Source organism: Stegodyphus dumicola, chromosome X1, assembly GCF_044657685.1.
Source record: "Stegodyphus dumicola isolate Sdum_Otavi_A_Nest chromosome X1, ASM4465768v1".
In the NCBI taxonomy this organism is placed as follows: domain Eukaryota; kingdom Metazoa; phylum Arthropoda; class Arachnida; order Araneae; family Eresidae; genus Stegodyphus; species Stegodyphus dumicola.
This window is the reverse complement of record NC_140780.1, coordinates 254,163,467-254,183,554: the sequence shown is the minus strand read 5'-3', so window position 1 is coordinate 254,183,554 and position 20,088 is coordinate 254,163,467. Positions and strand designations below refer to the sequence as shown.

At 37.7% G+C, this 20,088-nt stretch overlaps 1 protein-coding gene and 1 long non-coding RNA gene across 4 annotated transcripts in view; one reads left to right on the top strand and one right to left on the bottom strand.

The window, feature by feature from the left end:
- The window catches only part of LOC118188689 (uncharacterized), a 51,626-nt gene extending 45,161 nt beyond the window's left edge, over positions 1–6,465 (top strand). For both annotated transcript variants that reach the window (XM_035359186.2, XM_085807520.1), the window contains one exon: positions 4,156–6,465. In XM_035359186.2, the coding sequence (XP_035215077.1) occupies positions 4,156–5,289 (1,134 nt within the window). In that variant the 3' untranslated portion in view covers positions 5,290–6,465. The remainder of the gene's footprint in view (positions 1–4,155) is intronic.
- Positions 1–20,088, bottom strand: part of LOC118188691 (uncharacterized) — a 120,709-nt gene that overhangs the window by 84,062 nt on the left and 16,559 nt on the right. For both annotated transcript variants that reach the window (XR_004758152.2, XR_004758151.2), the window contains exon 2: positions 7,417–7,581. This is a non-coding gene — a long non-coding RNA (uncharacterized LOC118188691). The remainder of the gene's footprint in view (positions 1–7,416; positions 7,582–20,088) is intronic.

Below are 20,088 nucleotides of genomic sequence, written 5' to 3'. Positions count from 1 at the left end.
TTATTTTTCCTTTCGGTGCTTTCCTTCTTTCTCCACTGGCCTTGAGACTTTTTTCCTGGGTTGCTATTGAACTGTCGACGTTCGCCGGCTGTTTTTGAATGCTCGGGTTTCCTTGCCCAATGATTCGCTTTTTCTCCGTAGCCATGTGCTTGAGTTTGCTGTAGTCTTGGCGTTCCAAATTGGTTTCGCTGTTGATATTGGCGTCTTCTTTCGACGTCCGCCGTTCTTCTACTTTCAAACTGCATTGCTAGCTCAAATAACTTTTCCAGTGTAGTCGGATTTCGTAATTCAATAAAGTCTTGCACTTGGGGTAGTAACCTCGGCAAAATCACTTGAATTATTTCAGGATCCGGACGGTTTCCATACAAGAGCTTGAAAACGTGAATTTTTCTTAAAATAAAGCTCGAGAGGTTTTCCATTCTTTGTTGATATATACTGAAAAGTTCTGTTTCTAATTTCGCACGATCCCTTACAACAGGGAAGGCTTTTAGTAGGGCAGTCTTGAAATTTTCGTAAGTATAGGTGGGACTTCCTGCTTGACCCAAGAGACTTCTGCCGATACATTTGAACCAGTTAAGCGCTTGGCCCCTCAAAGCGCTGGTAGCTAAGGTAACTTTTTGAAACTCGTGCACGGGGTAGAGCATGAAGTGGTCATCCAATTTTTCCAAAAAAACTGGTTACCTGTGAGTTTCCATTAAACGTTGCTTCTGGTTTCATCGAAGCGCGCATGGTCTGGACGATGTACCCAAATCCTTCCAGAGCGGCAGCTGGCATTTCTGGATTCTGAGCCGTTTCTGCAGGCAGCACAGGTTCTTCTTGAAATTCGGCCATGGTTATTCTTCGTCGGGCGCCACTATCAGGTTCAATGTTTCTTCTAACCTTCTTCGGAAACATACAATGACCTGACTAGGAACAGAGAGCTTACTAAAGCTAAGTTCACTAATTGTAGTAAGTAGACAGGATACAGACGAAGGGTATACAAGACCCTTTATTTTTCTTTATATACAATGACTTCCGTACTTCGGAATACAATGACCCTCCACTCGGGGTCTAACGTAAAAGGTATAAAAATAAAACTAAACTCTAATTTAACTTTAGAATAAGATTGGCCTTATAATAACAGGAAGCGTATGTAGCACAGAGACTGTGAACACTACAATACGTTTAATTTATCAAGAGGATTAAAACCTCTGGCCTGGAAGGCAAATAGCAACTGCGTAACTTCTAAGGTAAGCGGCCTGCTTCGAACTCACTGCTTCCTCTCTCCTGCTTGGCAAAAAGGCCACACTTAAATACTTGGCGTTCGCCAGACAACTTTGCATAAAATCCTTCACGCTTATAATTCTGGCCGGAAGTAGAAAATAAGAAGTGATAGTAAAGATTTAAAATAAAATAAACGTTAGTAAAACTTAAGATCCTTACAACCTAAGTATGAAAGTTGTGCTTTTGCCTCCGAACAACACTTGAATCAAATGATCAAAATCCGATCAAGACATTGTTAGTCCAACATTGTTTCAACGACGTCCAACATTATTTCGCCAGTTTGAGCGTAGCAGCAAAACAAAATGTGGATTTTTCAGCGAAGAACATTTTGGAAAGACTTCAGTAATTCATACAGTCATAATCTTAGGGAACTCTTGTGACGAATTTATAGAGTTTCGATCTGTTTGGGAGCATAAACTAAGAGCTCTAAAAGACTGCATGAGGAATTATCCCCGGTCTTTAAGTACAACAGAAAGTCAGAACAAGGATGTAAAGAACCCTTTATTCCCTCAATATAAAACAGATGGCCCCACTTTGGGCTTACACAAAGCCAACACTTCTGGCTTAACTCAAAACAGGTAACGATGAACTTAAAATAAAATGTAGTGAATCTAACCTAATGGCTCACAGGAAAATTTCATGCGCAGGAAGGCTGTGACTCATAGAAGTCGGCGGAAAACAAACCTAATAGCTAGAAGCGCTCAGCGGCACAGTATCTAATCGCTAGAAATTCAAAATAGCAACGTAACATGCAAACAGACATAACACGCTCTAAAATCACCTTCCAAACTCTTGCCTTAACTAGCACTGCTTTCTACCACATTTAAATACACTCGCGCTAGCTTATTAACGTTCTGGCAAGAAAGCGTGGGTGAAAACCAGACTGAAAGGAAAATTGCTTTAATTAAAAATTAACTGTTAAATTACACAAATCTCCACAAAGTTATACAGAAAGTAATATAATGCGCATGGAAGAATCAGTGCCGCCTTTCCTTTACAGAGATCAGGAATTTTGTAACTAATAAAGAAGCCGATTCTATTTTCTTTTTAATATGTAAAGTCGTTATTGTAGGATGAGAACTTAATTTGAAATTGTACAAGGAGGAGCATTTTCAGCTATCCATTTCGAAAATAATATATTCAGACCTAGAGACAATGAAACTCCAAATATTTTATATCATCATTTTCGCTACACTTGTCCATTTACATGCATACCACGCAGGCTTTACAGTTGCTCTTTGCGTACATTTGCTACAGTTATTTTCGAAATATTATGTCTGCCAAATGAGTACTTTTCGGAAACAGAGAGTTGGCTACACTTGCGTGAATGAATAACGATGGAAGTAGCAAACATGTCTTTTGGAACACTTAAACGATAAGTTGTATGCAACCAAAGTGGAAAGTGCGGAGAACTGAAGGAAAGAATCAGAGAGAAAACTGGGATATCACAGATATCCTTGACCGGGTCATACAAAATGTCTATAATCGTCTTCTGCAGTGCACTGTTAAACGAGATAGTCCTTTGAAAGCCATAGTGTTTCACAAGTAACTGTAGCGAATGTGCACAAAACGCAGTAGTAAATTTTACATATCATGTAGGAAACCAAACAAGTGTCGCAAAAGAGATGATACAAGATATTTGGATTCATAATCTCTAGCGCCGAGTATATTACTTTCAAAATGAGTAATCGAAAATGCTTCACCCTATAGAATGTCTGAATTCTCCGGATCAAAACCTTTTCAAAGATTTTCTCGAATTTAACAGTCAAAGATTTTTCGAAGGGATAAAAAGATCTGATCGTGTACTTGCAAAGTGCTATGACGATTTCAATATTAAGCAAAGGATTAAATTTCACCGGAACTAAAGGTGAAAAATTTTGATAACGCTAATCCAGATAATCAGAGATTACAATAAGAAATGAAATTTAAAATATTCTTGCTTGCTGTGAGGCTCTTTTAGAGAAAACAACAGGTCTTCGTCAGTCCAACTTCAGTGAAGTACATTTTTCAAAAGAATTTATCACAGCAAAAATCATCTATTTTTATAACTATAATGCAAATTACAGATATATTTGTAAAAATTAACAACCTCTATCACATACAGCTGCTATAAGTTTAAACTCTGTTTTTATTAAAAGGTTTTTATTAAGTATAAAAGGATATGAGGATTATTATTTTCGTAGAACTCAGTTGTACCAGTACGACCAGTACGTACAACTAAGTACTGGTGGAAACCAGTACGACACCTCTATTTCAACTTTGCGTCTTTGGAAAAATTGTTCCGATTTACGTCATTTTTCTGGGAACGAATTTCTACGTCTTCATTACTTAATGAAACTCTTATCACTGTATTGCCTTTCAAGGATAAATTCGAAAAATTCTATTAATATTGAGAACAAAAATTAAATAACTCCTTTGCCCAACGAGTTCACTGAAAATAAAAATTTCTAAGCATCCTTATTTCTAAGCATTCATTTTTATAAGCTAAATCCTTATTTAAGTCAACAAAATAGGCAAAAACCTTTTATTTACTTCTTTTTATAAATACAAATAAAAATGTTTACAGTGAAATCTTTCACAGTGGCTGCCTCTAAAAGCGATAGGCATTTCTGAGACTATAATTAAAACAATAATCTTTAACATCATCGATAGTTCTTTTCTCTAAGACGATCACGTCTACATAAGACCATCATGATCGTGCACGATTGCTTTAGGAAGGTTCCGTAAATATTCTATCTTTTCAAAATTATATTTAATAGAGAAGAATACCGTACTGAATACTAAATATTTGTATGAAAATAATATATGAAAATGCAATAATATCATACTGAAAATTCTGATAAATAATTAAACGTCATATAAATTTTATTTCTTTATTTTATGTCATTGTAGAGATCCAAGAGGCAAGCTCCAAATATTAATGTTCACGAAATTCCAAAGACTAGCTTTTCCTGTGACGATCGAAGAGTTGGAGAATACTATGCTGACCCGGAAGCCAATTGTCAAGTGTATCATGTTTGCATTCCAGGCATGCACAATAAAATGTCTCTAATGAGCTTTGTGTGTCCTAACGGCACTATTTTCAGCCAATCAACTCGAGTCTGCACATCATACGATCGTGTCGACTGTAGCTTGACTTCCAAATTTTATGAAAATGTGCACGGACTTGCTAACAGCAAGCGTACTGACTACGAAGCCGATAGGGATTATGACAATTATGTTGCCCAGCCACCACCTAGAGAAGCGGCTCCACCAGCTAGACAGTCGACCTCATCGAGAAGCAGAAATACCCCAGCTCCACCTCCGCCTCCAAGAGATGTTCCACCTCAGCCGCAGAGAAACACTCGATTCCGATCTGGCACCAACCAATTTAGAGGTCAACAAGCACCAGCAGCAACCACTCCTGCTCCTGTCCGCACAACTGCAGCTTCACCACAAGTTGCAAGAGTACCTATAGCACCAGCCAGGCCAGCTCCACCTGCTTTCCGGCCTCCAGTATTAGCAGGTCGTCCTGCACAAGGAGGCACTCTTTCTAATGTTTTGCCTCCACGGCCAACAGTACGATCAGTCGTGTCTACAAGCACCGCAAGTTATGACTATGAATACGAATATGACTACAATTACGAAGATGAAACTCCAGCTGATGGGAATGCACGCAACAAGAGAGAAGCTGTAGCATATAATGATGATAATATGGAGGAAAAGATTCAAAAAACAGGTTTCACTTGTCAAGATAAAGTAGCTGGAGGGGTATACGCCGATATAGAGAGTGACTGCAAAATGTTCCACATCTGCGTCCCGTTAGGAAAATACAAAATGCTCGATTATAAAGTTTTCTGTACTAATGGTACTGGCTTTGATCAAGAAACAGGTTCCTGCAGAGAGAAAGAGGAGTTTGTTTGCAAAAATGCTCACTTGTTTTACCAGTTCGAAAAGCTAAACCAACCTACATATAGCAAGAAACCCGTCTTCAGCAAAAAAATATATACTAAACCAAAAAAGGCCAAACGCATGAGCAAAGAATGAATTGAGAAGAAATGTTTTCAGATCTAATTATTTATCATGTGTTAAATTTTTAGTTTTTGCTGGCAGTGGGTAAAGAGAGTGTTATATGAAGAGCATGATAAAACTTGATTGCTTTTGTTCTTTCAACTTGAGGAATATAACCTTTAGACATAAGAAAAATGGGAGGATGTTTTGTGCACAACTGAAAGACTAATATAAATGGAATTTCGAGAAATCAAAGTACAACGCTGGTAAAAAATAACAATAAAACACTCAAATTTCATGTATTTGACAAGTAAATGTAAAGACATGAAAATTTCTCAAATGGCAAAAGCGTATCTAGATATATATATGATTCTTTGTATTGTCCTTTTTGATAACTTTATTCCAGGAACTGTGCCATGTCATAAAACAATCAAAAGCAAATCCCAAATTTTTATATAATTTTTATTATTTTGATTGCTACTGTTTTGGATTTATCATTTATTTAAATTAATTAAGGTATAATTTTTTCTGCAAGAATAAATGTTTGAGTATAACTACAGCAAAACAATTTTATTACCAAGAAGCTTTTAAAGAGAGTGAAAGAATTATTAAAATGATTCCAGCAAGAAATGTTAAAATATGATTTCCTTGATCTCCATATTCATAGTAGCAATAATTATTTTTTAATTACATTAACTACAATAAATAAAATGTATGTGTAAGCATACTTATTTCAGAAAGAATATTCACATATGTACTAGTTTTAATTGCAAATTTAAGTAGAAGTATACCATTGTAAATGACAAGTGCATATGTTCATTTAATTTGTGGCTCGTTAATTCCGTTTTTAAAATAATACTTTTTAAAATGTATCTAGGTTTATTCATTAACTTGTATAGCAAAAAAACAGCGTTTTAACGTCAGTTTTAAACTTATGTTAGATTTATTTTATGTATTTTTTTAACTCTTTTTACTATTTACTGTTTCGTAGCATTAGACATTTTTGATGTTTAATGCGCAAAATTAGATTTTAAGTTTTATGGAGTTTTTGAAATATTTTCATTGTGCCAAGAATTTGTGTAATAAATGTAATCACCTATAATGCTAAGTTTTCTTTATATAATGATCGAAACATGTTTACATGTTCTTTGGTAAATGAAATAAGTACTGCTTTGCCTTTGCAAAGTTGAATAAAATGAGTTAGCTTAAGTAGCAATATTGTATGCCATTTTCGAAAAAGAGAAAACAAAATTTTTCTTCTGTTACCTAAATATATAAAATTAAATTTTTCTAAAGAATGCAAAGTACAATTTTCTATCTTATATCAGCGAAGAAATAGTATTCTGTTAGGTTATAAAGAATATGAGAAATAAAGAAACAAAAAATAATATCCATTACTAAAGCATAGTAATGAAGAAAATAAATTTAATTTGCATAAATATTTGTAAATAACAGGGCTTGTAAAATAAAATATTCGATTTGATTACGTATAAGCTAACTGTGAACGTGAAGATAGAAATCTGAAAAGTGAGTAATTCCTTGAGGCTCCAAACTAATCTTCCCCAAACGGTTGATGTTTAAAAATGTAAGAAAGTTTATGTTTTGTTTAAGAACACATAGACAAGTTTATTTTGAAGATGTAAAAAGAGCGGAATTAATCATTAAATCCACACAAAAGCAATCTGCTATAATGAATTAATAATAAAAGTTTCCTATCAATTTAACATTTCGAAAAAACGTGTCTCAAATTTACTAAACTGTACAAAGAAGCACTTTCTAAACATACAAACGAATAAATGAGAAAGTATTACATACAAACGTAAAATCCTGTTACGTACCGTTAAATATCCTTCATGAAACATTAACAATACATTACGCTGACAAATTTCTTAATCAGTTTAGACTTCGCATCACATGTACATGAGTCGCTGAAAGTTATTTTACAACTTTGCTAAAGTTTCTCAAAAATCAGTCTCTTGGACTAAAATCAGAATTTCTGTTCTTAAACTACATTTCAAATAAATTCATAATTAAATTCAGAAGTTTCTTGCTAGATAACAACTGAAACGATCTCGCTTGAGGCAAAACTTAAAATTAATATCAACTGTTGCACTTTTCGATATAAAACAAAAACGATACATAAAGAAAATAAATTTCACTTACCTTTTGCTTTTCTGGTAATCTCTCATTTGCTTGGCTGCAAACTCGTCTCATGACGGATAAATCCTGGCTTGCTGCACTCGAAGTGGATGTGTTTCACCCCTATGGCTGTGCCGGGAACCTCACCTTCCTCTTACTTGAAAAAAGGAGCTGCTTCAAAAAGCCACCCTGAAATGGCAATAGGAATGGGACTTAAGTGATACCGGGAGACGTACATACGATTTCTTCCGAAAAGTTAACATTCAAAGACAAATGTCCTTCCCGCAAATCACCAACTTTGAAACGGTTCAAGGACCGTTTTCTGTTTATTTCCTTCGCTTTCGCATTTCCGAAACTGCAAACGTGTGTTTACGGAGCAGAAGGCTTCCCAGACCACTATGTCTATTAATGCCCTCTCATCAACGGCACGCACCTACGTCAGTAGTTCAGTAATGTGGGCACTCACAGACGCTTTATTGTACAAAATCGTGTCATTGTAGATAAGCTACATCAGACCATGATCAAAACTGCAGCCCTGGGACAGGACATCTGCCAGGTCATATAAGACTTTCTCTGGCTGAGCTCTCCGACTTTAGGCAACAAAACAATGTATTTTCTCCGATGCAGAGTTGCAGCGCATTCCGTGCGCAATCTGAATACTTAGCGCAAAATAGCATGATCATGCTAATCACAGTGTACGGCGAACCACGAACTTAAAAACATGTTCATTGCATTGCATTCGTATTCTTCTTAACTCTCGAAGGGTGCTCCCATTGAGCTCTAGAGAGTTGTTGCTTCCAGCCGGAGGAGGACGTGGAACGCATGTCTGCTTACCTCTGTTAGAAGCCAGATGTCTCCGCTCTCCGTCACCTGTCTACTAAATGTACATTTATACTGTACTACGTTTTCATTGCACTACTTATTTAGTATTGTGTTACTTTTTCATTGCTTTTTCATTTTCTACTTATTTATTTTATTACGTAGTTACTACCTTATGTACTTTTATGTTGCACTACTTTGTAGTGTCCAGGGGGTTAGCTTCTATCTGAATATAGGAGTATCAGGAAACTACACAGAAGAAGGGTTCAGACCCTTTATTAACTCTTTAAAATTTACAATGCGTCTGCTTGACGCTTACAAACTTCGCCTCTACTTGGGCGGTAACTGAATGTCAGAGAATAGAAACTAAAAATTTGAAGATATTAACAAACGATATAACTAGACTACAGGGCTCAACGAAATCCCGAACTTCAATCCCCTTCTAAAACTAGTGACAGCAGATAAATGCAATTAAGCCACTTGAACCAGCAATCAGCAAACGTACTTACGGCAGAGACGGCAGCTAGAGCCCAACTCTCTAACTCTCCTTCTGAAAACTCGGTATTTAAACTTTTCTCCTCAAGGTAGAATTTGCGTTCTTCCACGCGCGCTACCAAAATTTAACTATTCTGGCACTGACAATTAGGAGAATGAAGGCTTATAGGCTTATAGTCTGAACTAAAATTTAAATTATTAGTAAAAATAAATTTGAAGAAATTGAGTAGAAGTAGTAAATTCCTACAACTTATTAGTAGGGTAAGTAGTAAATCCCTACAAGTAGTAAATCTCTTATTAGTAGAGTATAAGTAGTAAATCCCTACAACTTATTCATTGTTATTACTTCTATGCTTTATGCTCTTTGTTCTATATTCTGACATTGCAATATGTTCCTTGCACCCTCTGTTCTCAAATCTATAGCCACTGTACAGCTAGCTACCTAGCCCCTGTAAGGTCATGTTTCTTGCCTAAATCCTTAAATTCTTTAATAAGCGCTGGACAGTGGGGAACAAGGGGCATGCACCTGCTTACCTCTGGTAGACACCAGGTGGCCCCGTTCTACGTCATTTGTCACCTGTGCCGAAAACTTCCTGTTCGCAGCCCTCTCCTAGTAGCTTTTGAGTTTATTTCGTCGCTGAGGGAACTCTGCTTCCGCGGTCCGGTTCATATTGTTGCGTGCGTACGGGTTCGTTATGAAATGAATGCACAAGTCCGATGAAAAATGAACAAAAATTTATTATTATCACAACTAAAATGCTTAAATTTTCTCAAATTATCATGCAGTATTACAATATCTCACAGTAGTTATCTTTTAACTACTCAAATGTCCAATAGAACGTAACTCAAAACAGCTAAAGAACGCTAATCCGCGAATTCGCTACAATCAACAAGAGCAGTTTTCTAAATAACAACAAACTAAGCAACTACTACAAACTGAGATGTTTTCCTCCTTTTATAAGATTTTAAAATCACGCGCTAGAATTTTCCAGTACTTTCTCGAAATCAAAAAGAAATATTTATTTATTTAATGCACGTGCTCTTGTATTTTCAATTTTCCGGCTCAGCTTTCTTTTAATATTCGTCACGCGCTGCACTGCGCGAGAAATAAAACCAATTAATTTATAATTGAACTAATATTAGCTTTTTAAATACCAAATTCGTAACACTGCCCCCTTCCCAAGGACTGCACGTCCCGGGCAGTACAATCCCTGGACAGTAAGCTAAATTTACAGCTGTGGCATAAATGCATTAATAAGCATTACATTACAATAATAAACAACATGAACAATAAATGCAATACATAAAACAAATCAAATGCTATCAAATTCAAATCAAATACTAAATGCAAATCAAATACTAAATACAAATCAAATCAAAGACACATTTAAAAACAAAATGGACCATGGTCTTATACTATTTACAATTATTTACATTATGTACTATGGCCATAGTAATGTGCTAACCTGTCGTAATGAACGACTTTAGGTTTAGAGTTCGAAGACTTACGAATCCGAACCACGACGTCATTCAGCCTGTTTAGGACTGTGTACGGGCCATCCCAAGGTGACTGTAATTTCGGACAAAGTCCTTTCCGTCGAGTCGGATTCCACAACCACACCTTGTCTCCTTCATGGAATTGATGTTCAGTAGCTCTTATGTCGTATCGGGTCTTCATCTTCTCCGTCGCCAAGTTGACTCGCTCTCGTGCCAAGTTGTGCATCACTTCAAACCGAGCCTGGAGATCTTGAATATATTCCTCAGACGATGAAGGAGCATCCGGAGGGCGGCCAAACAATAGATCACAAGGCAGACGAAGATCACGACCGAAGAGCATTTGTGATGGAGAATAGCCGGTAGTCTCGTGGACAGCACTGCGGTAAGCCAGTAAAAAGAGTGGTAATTTCTTGTCCCAGTCCTGTTGGTTTCTGGAAACCACTAATGAGAGGTTATTAAGGATGGTTCGATTGAACCTCTCTACCATGCCGTCCGACTGGGGATGCAATGGCGTCGTTTGAGTTTTGTCAATGCCGAGTAGTTTGCATAGTTCTTTGATTACTGCCGAGGCAAAATTCCTTCCCTGATCGGAATGTAACTGAAGAGGCACTCCGAACCTGGAAATCCAGTGCTGTATCATTACCTCAGCTACTGTGACAGCCTCTTGATCAGGAACAGGGTACGCTTCAGGCCACTTGGTGAAGTAATCAATGACAACGAGTATGTATTTGTTGCCATCAGCAGTTCGTGGCAGAGGTCCTAAGATGTCAAAGGCGATACGTTCAAAAGGCGCCCCTACGTTGTAACGTTGCAGCTTGCCTCGGCTGCGTCTCTTCGGTCCTTTCCGACCTGCACAGGCATCGCAGGATCGGCACCACTTTTGCACGTCATCCTTTGCATTATTCCAGTAAAAGCGCTCACGAACTCTCTGTAAGGTCTTCATTATTCCAAAGTGACCTCCCGTAGGGCTGTTATGTAGTTCTTTAAGGACATCAGGAATGCGGGATCTTGGAAGTATCAGCTGCCATCGGAACGTCTTCCCATCATCCGATTCAAATTTCCGGTATAAGACGCCGTTTCGAATGTGAAGTGAATCTCAGAGTGCCCAATACTGTTTGGTTGTAGGACTACAGATAGAAATGTCCTGCCAGGTAGGTTTTTTGGTTGATGACTCCATTAAATCAATTATCGGTTTAATGTCGCGGTCTTCCAGCTGGTCTTTCCTGACTTCATCATCACTCCACGGTTCTCGATCAGCCGATGTTGATGTTGTAATTTGTCTTGCGACCGGAGTCAGCAGCTCGTATTTCGCTTCCACCCTGGAACAATATCGGCAGCTTTCTTGGCAAGGTCTTCTAGACAGGGCGTCGGCGTTTCCGTGTGATGATCCCTTACGATGACGGATAGTGATGTCATATTCTTGGAGTCTCTGTATCCACCTGGCTATTTGACCCTCAGGATTCTTGAAATTTAAAAGCCAGGTCAATGATGCATGATCGGTGCGGAGCAGGAATTTTCTGCCATATAGATAGTGATGGAACTGTTCTACGGCTTTGACTATGGCGAGCAACTCTTTCCTGGTGACACAATAATTCCTCTCCGGTTTAGACAGGCACTTGCTCCAGTACGCCACTACACGTTCTTGGCCGTCTATTTCTTGGGACAAAACAGCACCGACACTTTCATTGCTCGCGTCGGTGTCAAGAATAAATGGTCGGTCGAGCTGAGGATACGTCAGGATTGGAGCAGATGTTAAAGCCTCCTTTAAGTTGTTAAATGCATCCTCGCATTCTTTTGTCCACAAGAATCTTTGCTTGCTCTCTGTCAGCTTGTGAAGGGGTCTTGCGATGGAAGAAAAGTCCTTCACGAATCTCCTATAGTAGGTGCAAAGCCCTAGGAAGCTTCTCAGCTGATGGACATTTTCAGGACGTTTCCAGGATTTAACCGCTGATACCTTTTCAGGATCCGTGCGCACACCTTCTGCAGAGATGACATGTCCCAGGTAAGTCACTTCCTTTCGGAACAATTTGCATTTAGCGGGACTCAGCTTCAGATTGGCTTCTTTCAGTTTCTGAAGCACCTTCCTAAGATTTTCTAAATGTTCTTCAAAACTCTTTCCGACGATGATGATGTCGTCCAGGTATATCAGGCAGGCTTCGTAGGAAAGACCTTTCAAAACAGTCTCCATAAGACGTTCGAATGTCGCCGGCGCATTACACAGTCCAAACGGCATCACCTTGAATTGCCAAAGCCCTTGTCCCGTAGTAAATGCCGTCTTTTCTCGGTCTTCAGGCTGTATTTCTACCTGCCAATACCCACTCTTTAAATCAAGTGTTGAGAACCACTTGCTTCCAGAAAGAGTGTCTAGAATGTCGTCAATTCTAGGAAGAGGGTAACTGTCTTTCTTCGTAATCTCATTCAACCGGCGATAGTCAACGCAAAATCTTGTTGAGCCGTCTTTCTTTCTGACGAGAACGATGGGAGATGCCCATGGACTCGCTGAAGGCTCGATGACATCGCCTTCTTCCATATCTTTTAACAGTGTTCGCACCTCTTCCTGTTTAACAAACGGTAGACGTCTTGGATGTTGCTTGATCGGGGGATGATCGCCGGTATCTATTCTATGTTGTGTCAAACTAGTTCGACCCACGTCAGAAGATGAGCGGGAGAAAACAACTTGAAGATCTTTGATGACGCGATCGGCAGCATTCTTCTCTTCATCGTTCAATTGCGCATTCTGCAATAACTCCGATGTAATGCTCTCTGATGAGGACACGGATTCTTGGATATTGCTCTTTCTTTCAACGCTGGTTACTGGAGTACATGCTGCAACCACGTCGCCTTTCTTAATAACTCTCGCCTTCTCAGTTACATTGGCAACTCTCACCGGGATAACCATTCTCGATAGGTCGACGAGTGTTGAGGCTACTAGTACTCCTTTCGGGCTATTACAGTTATCGGAATATTCTATGATGCCGTAGCGGAAATCTCTGTTTTCGGCTATAGATCCAGGGAGTAAAATTTCTGTTCTTGCCGGTATTGTGATATTGTCTTGTGCTATGATTCTGTGGACAGATTTAACTTCTTCATTATTAATTCCAAATAACGTTATGTCTTCAGACGCAGAATGCAATTCGTTATTTTTAAAGTCCAAGGAAAAATTGTATTTCCTTAGAAAGTCCAATCCGAGTATGCAAGAATCAGTGATCTCTGCTACATATGCCGTGTGATGGTAAGCGGCACTTCCAAACGTGATGTTAACATTTACTTTCCCATTGATGTCGATCTTCTCACCGGACACAGTCTGTAGGGTAACGCAGGTCGGCGTCCAGATAAGTTTGCTTTCCAGTTGTTGAGCCAAATCTTTTCGGATGATGGTAACGTTGGCTCCTGTGTCTATCGTCATATTGCAGGGGACTCCGTTAATATGTCCTATTATGAAAAGTCCATTACTGCCGCCTCTCACTGCAGAAATCTGAAGCGCTTTAAACTGGGGCTTTTCATTATCTGGCAACCTCCGCCCCGCGAGATGGCCACTAATTAGTTTCCCTGCTGCTTGTTAGAAGCGGTCTTAACATCCGTACCCTGGGGTATTCTGCAGTTTCGTCGTATGTGTCCTTCAGCACCGCAGTTCCAGCACTTAACGGTCGGTTTCTTCTCACCAATATTCCGTCTCAAGGCGTTCAGTTGTCTAGTTAAATCGTCTAGACGAGCGGTGACTTGATCCCCTGGCTCCTGGACTTGAGCAGCTCTGACTGGGTGGCGGTCTCGACGAGTGGCTTGCTGGGCTGCCTCGAATTTCATGGCGTACACTAGAGCGCTTTTTAAATCTTTTACATCCGCCATTCGTAGAGCTTTTTGTATTTCAGTATCCCGGATGCCATCGATGAAATATTGCAGGGACAGGATTTCCCTTGTTTCTGTCGGGCACTCCGAAAAGGCGTGATGTGACAGCCTTTCAACATCCGTGGCGAGCTCCTGAAGTGATTCAGTGGGCTTCTGTTGACGGGATTTTAATTGAAGCCTGCTGTAGTCTTTTAAACATTTCTCGCCAAAGCGCAGCTCCAAAGCGCCGGACAGAGCTTCGAAATCTAACCTTTTGTTTTCGGGAAGAGTCTGAAGGATATCCGCTGCGTCGGCTCTTAAAGAAGCGGCGAGATGACAGGCCTTAGCTTGGGAATCCCATCCATTCGCATCCGCAACGATAGAAAACTGGGTCTTGTACACTTGCCAGGATGTCTTCCCATCATATGTGGATAGCTTCAGAAATGGACGAGCAGGCATCGGTAAGAATTTAAAATCATCATTCTTGCTCCCTGCCGTCGCTACGAATTTCTTTAAAGTTTCCATTTCTTTGGCAACTGCAGAAACTCTCTCATCAATTTGTTGTTCGACTTGGTGTTGGACGGCACAAACTCTTCCTTCAATTCGTTCCTCCACAGCCGAAACTCTCCCTTCTATATGTTCTTTTACAGAAGAAACTTTTTTTTCTATTTCTTCTTTCACCGAAGAAACTCTTTCTTCAATTTGATCTTTTACGAAAGAAACTTTTTCTTCAATTTGTCCAACTTTATTTTCAACTGTGTCAATTCTGCCTTCCATAGCTTCAAATTTATTTTCTATTATGCAGGTAATTTCTCTTTTCATTTCTTCTTGACATGCTTGAACGGCTTTCATTTCGTCCTTAACGGATTCCTGGCCCAATTTCATTTCTTCTTTAAATGAGGCAAAGGCTGATATTAACTGCCTTAATTGCTCTTCCATCGCTCTTGTTATTGGCATTCAAACCCCACTCCTGACACCAAAAATTGTTGCGTGCGTACGGGTTCGTTATGAAATGAATGCACAAGTCCGATGAAAAATGAACAAAAATTTATTATTATCACAACAAAAATGCTTAAATTTTCTCAAATTATCATGCAGTATTACAATATCTCACAGTAGTTATCTTTTAACTACTCAATTGTCCAATAGAACGTAATTCAAAACAGCTAAAGAACGCTAATCCGCGAATTCGCTACAATCAACAAGAGCAGTTTTCTAAATAACAACAAACTAAGCAACTACTACAAACTGAGATGTTTTCCTCCTTTTATAAGATTTTAAAATCACGCGCTAGAATTTTCCAGTACTTTCTCGAAATCAAAAAGAAATATTTATTTATTTAATGCACGTGCTCTTGTATTTTGAATTTTTCGGCTTAGCTTTCTTTTAATATTCGTCACGCGCTGCACTGCGCGAGAAATAAAACCAATTAATTTATAATTGAACTAATATTAGCTTTTTAAATACCAAATTCGTAACAATATTCTTCGGAATCGTCGTCGGTAGTGCTTTTTTCGTCTGTTTGCGTAGGCGAATCTGACCTCCGAAACTTACACATTTTCCTCTGCTGTTGTGAAACCTCCTCCACTCGGCGTTTCGGCCGTATAATTTGCCATGCAGAATCGTCCCTGATGTTTGATCTTTGCACTGGGAATTTTTTCCGCTGATCTGCAAGTTGACGCTGGTTGTCTGTTGGTTGGTTTCTTGATCTCATGAATCGTCGCACTTTACGTTTTCATTATTTATTATCCCCCGTCTTTTCTTTTTGGTTGTTTGCATTTTCGATGTGGATACATCTACGTCACTTCTTGTTGGCATGCATTTCTGCTAGGATGAGATTCCTGTAAAACATCTTTTAATAAAGGATTGTCAGTGCGTTCATAGTAATGTTTTAACCTTGTCTATATTTACAACTACCTCTTCCCCATTTTGCTTCTTTAAATAAAAAACAGCTTCCCGGATCCGTTCAATTACATATTCAAATTTTGTGCAAAATTTTCCCACTTTATCTTCGGTTGCACATTACAAGGAATGTGTAATCTTGAGAACTTTATTTCCCCACATTAAACTTGTAATCTAGGTGGTTTTTTTTTTAATGATAGTACAATTTTTGTTTCCTTCTTGCAATATCCGAATTACGGATAGCTTCGTGGAATAACCTTTGTATATCAGCCATTTAAAATTTTCTGCCTTCTTTTGAACGAAAAATAGTTTATCCAGAGAGGTACTCAATTTTCTTCCAAGAAGCCATTCAGCTATGGTTTCCCGGTAGTATCATGTTTAGCTATCCTTAAAGCAAATGCTAACTCATTGACGTAGCTATTCCAGCGCTTATGATAGTTCTTTACATAGCTACGTATAATCTTAATTACATTTTTATTTATCCCCTTTGCTATGTTTGACTACTGCCAATAAGAGATCATTTTTAAATGCCGTATCCCAAGCCCTGAACGTAATCCCTCAAATATTTGACTAATGAATTGCTTGCCGTAATATGAAATTTCTTTTAATGGAACTCCACATTTCGAAACGTATTTATTTAAAAAAGTATCTGATACAATTTTTCGAAGGGGGAAGTTTGTCAGGACTTGTATGTCGCTTTATCTGTTTAGGGATAATGATGTGTCCTGAATAGGAACAGGTAGCTTACTCAAGCTATGTTCAAATATATGTGGAATAGAATCCACCAGCAGGAGGTTTTGACTTTACCCTTTATTCTCTATAAGATCACAGGTGCTCCCGCGCTTCGGCATACAGAGACCAAACACTTGGGGTCTGAACGTAAAGATATAAAAATCCCAACTAAAATTCTAAATAAGAGCTACATTTGAATTAGTTTACAAATGCCTAACACTAAGACTGGCCTTTTAAAAGATTACATATGAAGTACGCAAACTGCCGAAACTGCAATACGTTTGAAATATCAAGAGGACTAAACCTCAGGCCTTAAAGGCGAGCAGCAGCTGATTAAATACTCGCGTGTAAAGCAGTGGCAAGGCGGCTCATTTTCCCTCTCTCTGTCTTGGTAAAAAGCCACAACTTATATACATGGGCATTAGCAAGTACAATTTGCATAAACAAGTTAACACATTTAACTCTGGCCGGAAGTAGAAAATAAGAAAAGGCAGTAAAGTTTTAAAATAAAATAAAAGTTAGTAAACTTAAGATCCTTACAAGTTTTAAGTTTGTATTTCTACCCATTTTGAAAAATTATTCACGATAACGAGTAAGTACCTATTTTTATTGACATCACTAGGTGGGCATGAGACTAATATATCAGTTTCTATTAGTTCATTTGGAAAAGTGGCTTTTATGCAAGCCTTCATGCAAATTTACATATTAAGCAGATTATTTATAAATTACCGTGAAGGATGTTTTTTATTTGAGTGAGTGACTAATAAACAGTTTGAAAGTCTTACAGATTTTGTGAGATAAACAGCTAAAAATATATTTTATGTCACAAGTTTTTAAACTCATTATGAGCCAGATTTTTAAAAGTTTGTTTAGAGGTTTATTATGCTTTATTATTATAGATTTCGTATTGCTCATTAATTCAACATTTCTGATTTTCCTCAGATTAGCAAACGCGTGTGCTAAATACCTAGAGGAATTTTTAAAATAAAATCTCCAGCTGCCGACAGTATATTTGTGGCCGAAGATAAGCAAAAAGTATCCTGCTACCATACTCAAGGAAATACATAATTCTGGAAATGCGAGACGCTGAGTATCAATAAGATGTGGATGCGAAATCTAGTTGTTTGCTATGTGTCCACTCAACTCTTGCTAGTTACTCCAATCAACAATGTCCACAGTATGCTACCAGAACTCACGAGAAAAGGTTACACATATTTAAGAGATCCGAATAAAGTTTATAACAGGATATTAGGTTACAAGAAAGCACTGCATCAACACCTTCTTGTTACTGATCTTCAGAGTCCCTTAATTCGTAAACTACGCCTTTCTCAAAGTATGTCCAGAAAACATTTTATGTTTATCTTCGGCCTTAGGATGCCCTCTCAAACCCTGGCAATTTTATGAGTCATCCTGTATAATACATATGAATTTCTTAATTAGTGTGTGAATAGCACAATAACTAAATAATTGCAGATAAGATAAGTGAACTGCAGTTCGACAACACAGTGACTTGTACGGAAAACAAATTTTAGAAGACTTGTTAGTTTATTTTGTATTATCAGATTCTGTTACGCGAATTTGCTAGTCAGGTAATCAGGTAAAAAGGGTAGTCACGGAACTGCAAAGATAATCAGAAGAAAAGGATTCAGTGAATATCTGCAAGTAACTTAGGTCGTAGATGATTCTGAAATTTGAAAACGGGAAAAATAAAGAATGAAAGTTATTGTTTAGGAGATACAACTTCTTCTAACTATTGTTTATTGCATTCCGACGAAGATTAGACAATTTTGAAACTTGTTTTAATTTAGGTTCCGTTTAAGTTGCCACAGTACAACAAAGTATCATAAACTGCCAAATTTATGATACATTGTGAGTACTAGTAGTATTCATAAATAAGTCAAACAGTAGTTGTGTCCTTACACAGTGTCGTTAATAGTCAGTACTGCTGATTTCGGCTAAAGTGGAATAATCTAGTTGCACGGGTTTTCCGGACTTTGCCAATATGTAACGGGAGTTAATTTTACCTTAGAAAGTCCTTTGTAACCCGTAGCAGATATTCTTAAAAAGTGTTTGTCAACCACAGCTCTTAACGGGCATTCTCTGATTAACTTTTATCTGCAGGAAAAGAGTCTAATCTAGCCTAAAATAGCCGTATGATTATAAGATGTATCATTCTAAATGTCGCAAGTCCACCAGTTACCAAGTGGGTAAAATTACCCACTTGGCGACTGGTTTGACCCTAATTTTAATTAGATCCTTGGGCCCTAGTTTGAACCAGGTTCAAATCCTAGCGAACGAAGTGGCTGCAGGGTGTTTATTATCGGATTATATCGGAATAATATCGGATTCTATGTATAACATGGACAAAGCAAGATTTCATTAGAAAGTTGAAATAATTACGTATTAAAAATATCGGATTTTCTGGAAGATGTTAGCCAGAATTAAAATTATATACATAAAGAACTAAAAATTTTGAATGCCTACTTTTATAATTGTGTACACTGCTTTCTAAATTTTACTTTGTTTTTATCAGGTTATTTTTAAAAATTAATATAATGAAAAAATAAATTTGAATGCTGTAAAAAAATTTTTTTAAGTAGTAAAAATTTTAGTAAATATAAATTTCCTATTAATCTTTATGGAATCAGAGAAAAAAGGAATTGTAGTTACGAATGATCAAAATATTAAGCTTTAATTATGAACAACAATTTTCAGTTACTCTTCCTATGGTAAGAGATCATAACAGATAGCCAGTCGTTTATTACGCCAAGTGAAAGGAAAGTTTAAGAATAATAAATTAAAAAAACAAATAATGAGGAAAACGAGGACAGTAAGGGTGGCATGATTTCACGCACCTTTCAGTGCCTTATCTTTAATAATAATGTGTGAACTTTATTTGTAAACGAGTTTTGTGCAGACGTAATCACTTTAGTTAAGATTGAGATATGAGCAGTGAAAGTTAATGATATCACGCAAAGCGCGAGAAGTGACACAAAAGTAAACAAATAAGTAAATGAGATTGAAGCAAGGAAAGACTGACAAAAATATGTGCTCCCTTTTCTGATCGAAATGTAGTAGAAATGTATAAGAATCTTAAAAATGCAATTTTTGTTTCTCGTCTGTCATATTCTCGACTTCCTTGATAGAAATGTATAAAGTCCACATTTGGAGAGCCATGCTAAGCTATGTCTTCTTGGTCTTCTGACGAGGCACTGCCCAGCTGCATATGCAAACCACCAAACTAATAATTATTTTATTGTTAATAACATGGAACTCTTATTTAGATTTGTGTTATAAGCATGGTCACTTAAATTCTAAATACTTTGCAATAATATCAATGAATGTGTCGATTCTTAATCCGCAAAGAGAGGGCGTTTATTCAATGGATCTAACAAGCACCTTGTAGGGATTTATATTTATTTTTTA